Source organism: Microcebus murinus, chromosome 19 (genome assembly GCF_040939455.1).
Source record: "Microcebus murinus isolate Inina chromosome 19, M.murinus_Inina_mat1.0, whole genome shotgun sequence".
NCBI classification, from domain to species: domain Eukaryota; kingdom Metazoa; phylum Chordata; class Mammalia; order Primates; family Cheirogaleidae; genus Microcebus; species Microcebus murinus.
Window position 1 is genome coordinate 38,483,172 of NC_134122.1, and position 13,058 is coordinate 38,496,229.

The 13,058-nt window shown below is 45.7% G+C and overlaps 2 protein-coding genes across 3 annotated transcripts in view; one reads left to right on the forward strand and one right to left on the reverse strand.

Moving 5' to 3' along the window:
- Nucleotides 1-13,058, reverse strand: part of SGF29 (SAGA complex associated factor 29) — a 51,671-nt gene that overhangs the window by 33,626 nt on the left and 4,987 nt on the right. Inside the window, exon 3 of one of the 2 annotated variants that reach the window (XM_075995445.1) lies at nucleotides 3,631-3,849. The exons of the other annotated variant lie outside the window; for it this stretch is intronic. The gene's annotated coding sequence lies outside the window, so the exon portion shown is untranslated. The remainder of the gene's footprint in view (nucleotides 1-3,630; nucleotides 3,850-13,058) is intronic. 2 annotated transcript variants of the gene reach the window in all.
- On the forward strand, nucleotides 4,688-6,228 carry NUPR1 (nuclear protein 1, transcriptional regulator). The gene is made up of 3 exons (XM_012764334.3): nucleotides 4,688-4,990; nucleotides 5,306-5,455; nucleotides 5,932-6,228. Exons 1-2 carry the CDS (start codon nucleotides 4,879-4,881, stop codon nucleotides 5,440-5,442), a joined length of 249 nt encoding a protein of 82 aa, XP_012619788.1. The 5' UTR covers nucleotides 4,688-4,878; the 3' UTR covers nucleotides 5,443-5,455; nucleotides 5,932-6,228.

Here is a 13,058-nt window from a genome sequence, read left to right on the forward strand (position 1 = left end):
ATTAATTGGCCAACTAATATATATAGACAAAATTAGCCGGGCATGGTGGCGCATGCCTGTAGTCCCAGCTACTCGGGAGGCTGAGGCAGTAGGATTGCTCGAGCCCAGGAGTTTGAGGTTGCTGTGAGCTAGGCTGACGCCATGGCACTCACTCTAGCCTGGGCAACAAAGTGAGACTCTGTCTCAAAAAACAAAAACAAAAACAAACCAAAAACCAAAAAATAACAAAAAAAAAAAAAAACCCAGTAAAACTTGATTTGGGGCTGCTCATTGTTAAGCCGAAACTCAACAAAATGCATGGAGACTTTGAAAAATCCTTCAGGATTACCACGGTTAAAACTTTGCTGAAGCAAGTTTTTTTTTCTAACCCTTTGAGCTGCATATTGCCTTGAGTAGTCATCATCCGGATTGTATCCTCTTTTGTTGCACTTTTGTTTCTTTTGAATTCTTCCCTTGCCCAGTCCTTCAGGTATTTGCAATCAGAGTCATTTGGAACTTGCCAAATTGCTTGCAAAACTCTTCTGTAGAGGAAGAGAACTTACTGCCTTCTCATAAACTGCTTTAGAGTTAGCATCGCTGGGGGTAAGCAGGAAGCGGCCATGTCCTCCAGACAGCATCCCCTGGAGCCTCAGAGCCAGAATTTATTATTCTAGATTCTTCTACTATTGTGTTTTATCTGGCTATGTTTTTTGGTTCACAGGAGAAATGTATGACACCTATATTCTGAAAACAATGTATTACTCAGTGTTACCTATATTATTTCAATACATTTAATGCAAAAATAGAATTATAGTACATATAATGTTCTGCAGCCTGCTTTTTTCCATTTAACAATGTATTTTGGACCTTTCTTATCAGAGCTACAGATACAGCTTATCTCTACAGAGTACTGAATGGCTACAGTATTTCACAGAAGGATGCTGATTAGCCACCTACTGATGGACACTTGGATTGTTTCCTGTTTTCACTATGAAAATCAAGGCTGCAGTGAACTTCCTTATATGCACCTCTTTACGCACCCGGGAACATTTCTGTGGGAGAGACTCCTGAAACTGGAACTGCAATATCAGGGGGTACGCACATTTCAAAATCTCATCAATATTTCCAAACCATCCATTAAAGACAGCATCCATTTATATTCAAGATGATGAAATCACACAGCAAAGAAAAATTCCAAGTGCAGCTGCCAGATTTGAGGGTTTCTCTGGACTGGGACTCTGAAGTCATACAGATACATCTTGTTTAACCTCATTTTAGGCTTCTCTGTCCCCTTGGTACACAGTGATGTTACCACATTCATTACACATCCTGCCTTCAGCCTGGGAAGCTTGTGACTTTGAGCTAGTGACTTCTGCACATCCCTTAGACTATCCAGGCATTCCTAGTTTGGAAGGTTTAACTTCTGGGTGTGTGAATTGGGTGTGTCTTGCTCTTTTCCACAACCAGACATTCTTGTTCAGACTTCATCTTCTCCAGGAAGTCTGCCCTGATCCTCTCCCCACTCCCAGCTGGGTTGAGTGCCCTCCTGGGAGCTCTCTAGCCCCCTGTGTTTACTCCAGACGGATCGTACTGGGTTGTAATAGGCTTGCCTGGTAACTTCCCAGAATGTCATGAAGGTATAATCATAAGCAGAAAGAAAATAAACTTCCTTTTGGCTGATTATACACACACCCGGAAGCTAGAGGATGGGAAAACACACTTCTTGACTTTCCCATTAAGTCACCTTTTGAGTTTGATAGGTCCATGACAAATGGGTCCCAGACGTCCCTTCTCTCTTGGCCACCTCTCTCCCCCCAGAGACTGGTCTTCCTTCTTTCAGCACCTGCAAGATCAAGGCCAGAGAGACCTTCCCTGGCTCCATGGCAAACAATCACAGCATCATCTAGTCCCATCCTCTGTGGGACTAGGATTGGGCCTCTCCATTTCCTCAGAGCAGAGCATCGGGAAGCTGAACAGGTAATACTGATCCTAGCAAAGCTTCATGTATTCAATTAGTCACTTACTGAGCTCTGAGTGCCAAGCTTGGAGGATACAACGATAAAATGATGATAATTAAAGGCACTGTGCTAAGCCTTTATAAGAATTGGTCTTTTATGTTTCATAACAACCCCACAGGGTAGGAACTATTATTAATTCTCATTTTACAAATGAGGAAACCAAGGCACAGAGAGCCTGAGTAACTTGTCTAAAGGCATGTAGCTAACAAGGGATAGAACCAAGCTTTGGACCCAGGTAGCCCGGCTCCAGAGCCTACTCTTTTAACCACTAACTAAACCAGTGGCTGCATTTTAGTGGGACAAATAATAGAGAAGTAAACAAATAAAAGAAGATACTTTCAGTTAGTGATAACTGAATGCTATGAAGAAAGTAAAAGAAAATAGGGTTAATGGGATAAAGGACAATTAGAGGTATGTGTGGTATTTTGGACAGGAATGTGCTCTGGCATGCTAACGACCTGCCTCCTCCATTGCACAGAGCTTCCAGAAGGTGCAGGTCACATGTAGTTCTCTGTGTCCTCAACACTGGGCCAAAGCAGTCATCACTAACTATTCGGGAAGGGAGGTTGGAAGGGGAGGAGGAATCCCTGACAGGTGCCTGCACACACAGAACGGTCAGACCTTTGCCAGTGTCTGGCTAGCTGTGCTAACTTAGAACAAGCCCTGGAATTGTGGCTCGGTTTTCCTTCTTTGAAGAATGGGTTAAAAACAGTATACCACATGCCTGACTCTGGGCTAAGCCCTTCCACACATGGGGTGCTGTCATCGCCCTCCCTTTTCAGATGAGCAAACTGAAACTGAAATGTGCCCAGTCTCCCAGCTAGTCACCGCGGCGGCCCGTTGGCAAGGCCAGCACTGCCCCCTCGTGGGAATCTTGGGAATTTGTGGGGATGATTACAGTCATCACAATAACAGGTGGTACAGAAAAGGTCAGGACAATCCCACAGTAAAGGACAATCCCACATTCTGCACAACATTTGATGGTCCTGATAGACATTCATGAAGGTGAAAAGGTTATTTATAATTACCCAAGCCTAGAACCTAACCGCATCAGGTCATGAGAGAGGAATTATTTTGCTACACTTGGTGATAAAGCCCACCACTATCCAAGAACACCTGTCTCCTCATTTTCTTCACCTTAATTTGTCTTGATGTATTATCTTTGTTTAAATTAAAATTGTTTTCCCCTTTTTGTATCATCTGGTTTGTTATTATCATCCCAATTCTGTTTTTATTCTTCTGTCTTCACCTTCATTTCACAAATCACACAAATCACCCAAATCTGGAAAACAAAAGCTAAATTTAATTCTGGTTCAGGCAAGGGAGTAACACAAGCAGAAGTGTAGCTTCTTGTTAAACAAAGGCTGAGACTGGGTTGTTGCAGGGTTTGGGGGAAGGATGGAGTTTAGGGAGCATTGAGGTGGAAGGGTTTCAGTGGGCTCACAACAAAGTGGGGTGTGAGTAGAAAATTAACATCTGTCCTGGGCTGAGAAGGTTCTGTTTTGTTGGAAACTAGAGTTAAAAAAAAAAAAGTGGAAAGTTTTGTCTGCTCACCTCCTTGTCCCAAGATAGCAGAGCAGATAAAATGAGTAGGTGACCAAAGGTGTGACCTCTCTAGGCCAACGTGACTCACCCAGTTCAGATCCTTCAGACAAGAGTAGAATGTTCCATCTTCATGGTTTTCTTTTCTGAACTTAAAATTAATACTAATTCCAGCCAGATGTGGTGTTGTGCCTGTAGTCCCAGCTATTCGGGAGGCTGAGGCAGGAGGATGGCTTGAGCCCGGGAGTTTGAGCTTGCAGTGAACAATGATGATGCCACTGCACTCAAGCCTGGGCAACACAGCAAGACCCTGTCTCAAAAAAAAGAAATTTATACTAATTCCTTTCAAGCCAGCAATGGCATGTTGAAGAAAACAAAATCATACAAATTCCTATTAAATTCACACTTAACCTTCAATTCTTACTCATATTAAGTAGTATACAAACATCTGCTTACCTCATTATGTCTTCTATTTCAGTATATCCATGTTTTGAAATGCATATTGTTATTATTATAAATTAATTTCCTTTGCTGTCTCCTTTGTGTTACAGTGAGGACACTATATTGAGTTTTTGGGAAACTACGTGATGAATCCAGGTGTAGTGCTTATTCTGTTGCAGGCCTTGTGGTAAGTGCCTTTACGCGTATTAGCTCCTTTGATTCTCTCCCCAACTCTAGGAGGGGGATTATTATTATCATCCGAGGCACAGAGCGGTGAAGTGACTTGTCTAAGGTCACAGGAAGTAGGATCAGGGTTTGTACCTGGGGCATCTGGCTCCCCGGTCTGCACGCTCAGCCACTCTGCAGCCTCCTTCTCTGGGACCCCATTCCAAAGGGGCAGTGGGTGTGACGTGGCAGAAACCAATGATCTGGCACATGGCAGTCCCCACCCCCCTCCTTTGTCCTGCCCTGAATCTGAGCCAGAATTGGGATAGGGTGATCACCTGTGTGGCCATGACCCCAGGCCCAGGAGGGGCATGTGACCTGCTGGCCATGATCCCAAGGACTGGTTACCCGGGACCCTGCCTCGTCCCTCCTCCTGAGAGGGGCAGGGATCTCTGTGGAAAAACACCCAGCTGCTCGAGGGAGGAGGTGAGGGGGGCTGGGACTCACAGGACCAACTCTCTTCCCCTCTCATGACTGCTGTTTACTCCGCTGGGTTCTGGGCAAGGGCCAGATTGCATCAGACAGAGCCCGATGGGCTGGAGCCAGACTGTGGTCTGAGGAGGAGCCTTATAAGCTGGGGCGAGTGGAGTGGGGAGAGGAGAGCCACTTGGTCAGGAAACCAGACACAAAGCTTTGGAAGACGACGAGAGACAAAAAGAGCAAGCCAGAAGTGATGGCCACCTTCCCTCGAGCAGCCAGCCCCGCCCAGCAGCCAACAGGCCCCGAGGACGAGGACCCCAGCCTGGATGAGTACGACCTCTACAGCCTGGCCCACTCCTACCTGGGTAAGCCACTCTGTCCCCTTCCTGGTCCTTCCACTGCCCGTCATCTCTGGGGCTTCTCCCCACACTCTGTCCTCTTCTAGCCAGCTTGTTCCCTTGACCCCTCAGGTCACCCCCTTCTAATAACCTTACTCACAGTGGGGTCCCTCATTCCACAGATGGGGAAACAGCTGGCCGGCTGTCACTGCCCCAAAGCTCCATGGTGTCCTGCTCCCCCCACCCCCAGTCTCCTGCTCGTTCCACCCCTGTAGCCCTGACCACCTGCCCCTTCTCTGAGGCCTCTGCCCACTTCGCCTCTGACTCCTGCCCTGGTTATAGGAGGTGGAGGCCGGAAAGGTCGCACCAAGAAAGAAGCTGCCACCAACACCAACCGCCCCAGCCCTGGTGGGCATGAGAGGAAGCTGGTGACCAAGCTCCAGAATTCGGAGAGGAAAAAGCGAGGGGCACGGCGCTGAGATGGAGCCGGAGGTAAGAAGTCAGGGGGCCGGAGAGCCCGCCCCTCTCTGCCTTGAAAGGTCAGGCCTGAGTGTGTGTGTTTGGGCGGGAACTGCTGCCTCAACATAGAATAAAATGAGATATACGTTTGGCTCTGAGTTTCCTAGTGACCAGAGCAAAGGGGGAAAACATAGAACCTTTCCAATTGGACAGAAATTTGGTTTACAGAGAGAGAAACTGAAGCCAGAGAGGGTCAGGCCAAGGATTTCCCGTGTATTAATTTATTTTATCCTTACAGCAACCTGCGGAGTCAGGTTCTAATATGATCCCATTTTAAAGAGGCAGAAACTGAGGCACAAGAACATTAAATAAGTCTCACAACCTTATGAGCTGGAGCAGGGACCCGTTTTAGGGGTCCTGCCAGTCCCCTCACAGAGCAAGTGAGTAGGAGAGGCAGAATGAGAACCCAGGTCTCTGTCCCTTTCACCACCTGTGTTCCCTCCCTCTAGATGAGGCCAGACCACGGACACCACACCCAACAATGGAGACAGGACTATGGAAGAATGAGGCCCTGGGGACAGGATCCAGGCCTGCTTGCCCCACCCCCCACCCGCAGGACTTACCCCAGCTGAGTCACTGAGGGGCTGCCAATGGAGCCCTGCCAACCCCAGCAAAAAGGCAAGATGGAGAGCAAGAGGCTGGGAACAGAGAGGTGAGGGCAGGAAGGCATCGAGGAAAAGAAAGCCACTGAGGAAACCGGAACTCTCGACAGTGGCTGCCACAATAAACAAAGTATAGCAGCTGCAGCTTATGTGTGTGTTTTTATCTCTACTCTTTCCGTTTTTGTTTGGGCACATTTCTGCTTGCATTTGCATGAACCAGTGAGAACATTTTTGGTGTGTATTTGTATTTGGGGCAGGGAGTGTTCCTGTTTTTGTAAGGGCTTAGGCTGTGAGCCTGTTGTTTGGTTTGTTTTTTTGTTTTGTATGTTTTATATTTTGGTGCATACATTTCTGTGGTCTCTTACGGGGTGCAAAGGAATTTTCTTTGTTTCTTTGCAGTGTTGCCCATGAACCCCCATGATTATGTCCTGTTCATATAAAACCACCAAAATGCCTTTTTTAAAGACATGGGGTCTTGCTCTGTCAGCCAGGCTGAATACAGTGGCTCAATTATAGCTCACTGCAGTCTCAAACTCTTGGGCTCAAGCAATCTTCCTGCTTCAGCCCCCAAGTAGCTGGGACTATAGGCACACACCACTATGCCCAGCTAATGTTTATTATTTTTTATAGAGAGAAGGGTCTCACTATGTTGCCCAGGCTGGTCTTGAACTCCTGGCCTCAAGTGATCCTCCTATCTTAGCCTTCCATCTCAACCCAAAGTGCTAGGATTACAGATGTGAGCCACTATGTCTGGCTTAAAACCATTTTTTTTTTTTGAGACAGAGTCCGACACTATTGCCTGGGCTAGAGTGCTAGAGTGCCGTGGTGTCAGCCTAGCTCACAGCAACCTCAAACTCCTAGGCTCAAGTAATCCTCCTGCCTCAGCCTCCTGAGTAGCTGGGACTACAGGCACACACCACCATGCCTGGCTAATTTTTTCTATATATTTTTAGTTGGCCAATTAATTTCTTTCTATTTTTAGTAGAGACGGGGTCTTGCTTTTGCTCAGGCTTGTTTTGAACTCCTGACCTTGAGTGATCCTCCTGCCTCAGCCTCCCAGAGTGCCAGGATTACAGGCGTGAGCCACCACACCTGGCCTAAAACCACATTTTGAAGAGAATGTTATTTATTGGTGCAAGATGTGACAAACAGATTTAAAATATTAAATGTCCTAAGTTACTCAGGGCTCTATTAAGGGATTCTTATTGTCCTTAAGTATGGGGAGGGTCCCCATGCCAAGGCGGCTACCAGGATCGGGGGTTCTGGGAGGTCAGCTGGGGGAGGAAGGTTCTTATCCAGTGTTATCGGTCTCAGGACCAGAGTTTGAGAAGAATGTAGGGCAAATAAAAAGTGTGGTTGGAGCTAAGAAGATGTATTGATTGAAGTACAGGTTTGGGATGCTATAATGGAGAATCAAATAAAACAGGATGGAAAGTTATTTCTCTCTAACATAACAGCTCCAAGGATAAGTACTCCTGAGCTCAAATGGCAACTCCATTGTGTTGGGGAGTCCAGCTACTTTTAGCTCATTGGCCACACTCAAAACATGGCTTTCATTTTCAGGTCCAAAATAGCTTTCCCAGTGCCTGCCATCACACCTGCATCTCAGCCTGTGGACTAGGAGGGGGAAAGGGACCAGAGGTAGGCCATGCCTATTCATTTTTAAGGGCAAAACCTGAAAGGGCAAAACATCACATCTGCTTGGAATTTAGTCATGGCAACACCCAACTACCAGAGTGGTTGGAAAATATATTTAACTGCTTAGCCACATGGGAGCCAAAACTTGGGCAAGGGCAGGGTTTTGTTATTAAAGGAAGCAGGAGAGAGTGAATACTGGAAGAAACTAGCAAGAAACATTGTCCACATGCAGACTCGACAGAAGTGGGGGCAGAAAACTGCTAGGTCTGGCTCTGGACAGAGCCTTTTTCCTTTTCTCCTGTCCCTTCTAGCTAAGCCCTAGGCTGCAGAAGTTGAAACTGATGGTCGGTTCTTAGGGACCCAAGAATATCGACAGATGTCTGAGGCACCTGTTAGAGCAGTCACAGATGCACAGCTGACTACGGCCAGCTGGAACCCTTGGGGACCTCTATGTCCCCCACCTTCCCTGAGTCCAGCCTGATAACTGTCATAGAATCCATGACTGGAAAGGACATTAAGAGACCTCTGGCCTAACTCCACTCCACTCAACACTGAGATAACTTCTGCTAGCTTAAATACTGCTAAGGACAGGGAACTTGCTGCCTTCAAAGGTTGCCTCATTCCATCTTGGGCAACTCCTTTATGGGGGCTGAAACCTCTCTCCCACCTGCCTATGAGCAAGCTTCTGTCTTTCTGATCCCTTCTTTCTGAGATGACTTTAATCCCCCCATTTCATGAACCTCAGTTCAGCTGTCTCCTCTTTGAAGTCTTCCCTGACTTGCCTGCATCCATTGTCTCCTGACCTCCACCCCGGGCACACCCCTTCTCCAGGATTACGAGGCAAGCCTGGGCCCAGAATCTCATGTTCATCTCAGCAAACAGCTCCTTCAGATTTCCCCTCCAATCCCTCTTTCTATACAAATTATTTATCAATCCAATAAATGTTTATTGGATGCCTACTGTATTACCAGGGCCTGGCTGAAGGCGTGGACTGCAAGGAAGGACAAATGGGATCCTGGTATGATTGGACCTAGGTCTTAGGGCCACTGTCAGCTCTAGAACCCCGAGAGCCAATGGCAGGATAAACACTGGGCAGCGGGCTCCCAGCCCAGCATAGATCTGGGTGTTAGCTTTGGAAAATCATAACAACAGCTCCAGTGTTTTAGGCTCCTATTCTGTGATAGGTGTTTTACAGGCTTTGCTCTATTTAATCCTTATAATAACCCAATAGGACATGCTATTATTGATCCCCCTTTTCAGACCAGAAAACCAAGGTTCAAAGAAGTTAAATAATTTCACATAGTAGGAGCTGGGATTATGAACTCAGGTCTGTCTGATTTTTAAGGCCTAGACTTTTTCCTTTTAACTATATGCCTCAGAAGGGCCATGTACTGACAACGAGGAATCCTAGACTCTTAATTTCTTGTCAGTTACTCCTCTGAGTCTCACTTGCCTCATCTGTCAAATGGTGAGACTAGCCCTCTTCTGTTAAAAGACCAAACAAAGGGAGGGAAGTGCTGTGTCCCTAGCTGGTGTGGTCACTCCCTGCCCACTGGGTCCTTTGACACTGCAGGAGGCCCCACACACCACCCCCAACTCCTGGCCTCTGATTGGCCTTCCAGCCTTGCCCTTTCCTATCACAGCCTCTGCCTGGGATACCCTTAAGTGGGTAAGGGTTAAGACAATTCCTGGAATCACAGAACTTTTGGATCTGCAAGGATCCTGTCTAGAATCTCCTCTTCTGTCTCTACCTCCTTTCTCTATACTCTTTCTTCTTCTTCTGGTTGCATGTAATGTCTGTTTCCCCAATTTGGGGGGATCTTGCTGAGAATTGGAGAAATCACTGACTTCTTGTTCCCCTCAAGAGCTTACACAAACATCCCCATCAGGTTTCCATAACTCAAAAGATTCCCAGCTCCTTGCAGAGAATTGAGACATTCACTATGAGGTTGTCTGTTCTGCAAACATCCTGAGTCTCCTCCTCCCTCCCCTCTCTCAAAGGCTAGCTCTCAGACACATTATATATCATTTTAAATTTCAGAATCACCCAACTTGATTTTCAACTAGCACTCCCTAGGGTAATACTACTAATAATAGTAGCAGTCATAGTTACCACCATTGGTGATCTGCCCTGGGGTTTTCCCAGCTTCAGCTTTCCCATAGCACTTCTGTGAATAATTTCCGCTGCATGTGCATTCAAGCTACACTAATTTTACTACACCGTATTGACCTAGATTTTTAAAAATTACCTCCCTATCTTTTTTACTCAAATGTATTTAAAATGGAAACTATTTTGTGAATACTGACATCAAAATGAATAAATAAATAAATAAATGGAAACTACTGCACATAACCACCCCAAACAGAAAACTAGAGTCACGTGTCACAATTGGAAATTAACTGCAAAAAGAAATACCTAACTATAACTTTTTTAAAAAGTTTATCTGTGCACCACCTGCGATGATCTGGCGTACTGAGAGTCACACGTGCACACACTTGGGGAAACACCCAGTGTGATATTGCGATAAGATGAGAACATTGTAAGAAATATGTTTGTCCACATATTTAGTATCAGAGGTAAAGTAGTGAGTGTGCACTGCTGCCAACAAATAAGAAAAGCAAACTCACTTTTTTTCTCTATATTGTCATACAACACTTCTGACACCAAATGTGTGGTTTTCCACACCAAGCAATTCTCTAATTCTCTGTGGATACCCACTGGGTATCCTACAATTTAATTTGACACTACTCAAGTAGACCCCACAGGTTAGGGGCTCAGTGCCACAAGACTGCCTCCACTTCAGATGCCAACTGCAAGCCCAGGCCTCTTGTACTTCTGACCCACCAGCTATAAATCTGGGATTCCCATGACCTTCTCCATGGGTACAATAATTTGCTATAATGGCTCACAGAACTCAGGGAAATGTTTACTTATATTTATTGATATTGTATAAAGGATAAAACTCAGGAACAGCCAAATGGAAGAGATACATAAGGCAAAGAATGTGGGGGGTGAGAGTGGGGACTGTCCATGCCCTCTCCTAGCATCTTGATGTGCTCATCAACACCGAAGCTCTCTGAACCCCTTTGTATAGGGTTTTTATGGAGGCTGCATTATATAGGTACGATTGATTAAATCATTGATCACTGGTGTAACCTGACCTCTAGCCCTTCTCCCCTCTTTGGAGGTCAAGGGCTGGAGCTGAAGCTTCCAACCCTCTGATCACATGGTTGGCTCCTCTGGTGACAGCCTCATCCTCCTGGAGTCCCCTCATTAGTATAAACTCAGGTATGGTTGGTTGAAAGGGGATTGTTACGAATAGCAAAAGATGTTCTTCTGCTATCACTCAGGAAATCCAGGGGTTTTAGGGACTCCGTGCCAGGAATGGGAATGAAGACCAAATGCATATTTCTTATAATATCACAATACCACAACCAGTTGTTTATGAGCAAGACTCTGTGCCAGGTGGTTTGCATTCCTGAGAGATGGCCTCATTGTACTCACTGGGAACTAAAGAAAATACTGATGCCTCACTCCCACTCCTAGGGAGTCTGGTTTAACTGGTCTTGGTTATGCCCCTGGCTGTTGGGAAACAGGCTAAGAGACATGAAAAGTTTCAGCGGTTTTGCAGGGCTTTGCCTTGAAGGAATCTGTGGACATGTTAGTTCACAAAATAGAAGCTGCTTCCAACAATGGAGGTATTGTCAGAGGACGTTTGCACAGCAATGTTTCTTCTTTGCTGCCGGCCATTGCCTTGAGCTTTTTTGCAAGGCAGAAGATCGGTTTGGATCCTTGGCGGAGAAGCTGATTAAAATGCCTGCCCAGCAGATAACGTGCAGCTGGAACTATCCTAGACTTCAAGGCTATTCCTGCTTCACTCCTGACTACATATCTCTGTGCTTAGAAGAAATAGATTAGAGTGTACACAGATTCAGTGTTCTCATTTTATACATTTTATCTTTAATTTGTATGCTCAGCCAGGTCTATTTCTAACTTAGGTCTTAACATGCTTATCTTAGAAAAATTTTGTAACCGTCTATTCTGGTAGACAGAATTAGGTAAGGTTCCCCTGGAAACCTCAAAAAATTAACTGTACATGTAATTCTTTAAGAAAAGACCACTATTTGCTGTAACAAAAAATACTGATGTGGGACTTCACTCATGGCCTCACAGCTCACAGGAATGCTGGAGACCCCCTAACTTCCCCATCATTTAAACCGCACTTTGTCTCCATCTCAATCATTTCTCTGTCTATATTAATTCTTTATTTCCTATTATTTCCAAATCCCTTGCGATGATCCTGCCTTGGGGCCTGTTTTGCTGGGAGAGTAAGCTAACTCCCAGCACCTGGCATTGGGACTTTGGAAAGCAATTCTAATGTGCAGTGAAGCTTGAGGACCACTGATGCAGTGGGCTTTTGTCACATACTACATTTACCAAAGATGGCCACAGTAAGAGTTCCCATCCCATACACTCTTCTTTCTCATGGTGTGACCTTGACACCGTCCCATCCAATGTGGGGACAGGACTGTGTCCTTTGCTTTTGAACATGGGAGGACTTTTATGACTGCCTTGACTGATAGAAGTAGTGCTATCATAAAATGCCATACAATCCACCTTGCACCCCGGGGGGTTCTTGGAACCCAGCTGCCATGCTGTCAGGAAGTCCAGAATGGTCCCCCAGAGAGACAGGACAGAAAGGCCACATGCCGTTAGTGTTCTGCCCTTCAGCCCAGCCGAAGTCCCAGCTGAAAGCCACCATTCACAAACACATGGGTGACTGCAAGGAGCCTGCAAGTAATTCTAGCCCCAGCTGTCAAGTCACCTCCAGCAATTGAATCTTCCCAGATGAGGCCAAAGCAGTGTGGGGCAGAGACAAGCTATCTCCAATTTGTGACCCAAGGAATCTGTGAGTGGATAAAATGGTTGTTTTCCACCGCCACATTTTGGGATGGTTTGTTACACAGAAGTAGGAACTGAGGCAGCTTTAGAGGTCCCCAGAGCTGTGCCCCGATCCTGTTTGTAAACTTGACATTGACCTGGACAAGTTATTATTTACCCTGAATCTAAATTGCCTCATCTGTAAACAGGAGATGAAGATAACATCCACTTCCCAGAATGGTTTTGAGAACTGAAGGAAATTGTGTTTTTAAATACTTAGTGGGGTACCTAAGAAGAACTTAAAGGCAGCAGAGTTACAGTTAACAGCTTGGGCACTAGACCCAGGATACATGAGTTCAAATCCCAGCTGTCTCTAACTTATCTGTGTGACCTTGAACCAGTAATCTGACCTTTCTATGCCTCGTTTTTTTTTTTTTTTTTTTTTTTTTTTTTT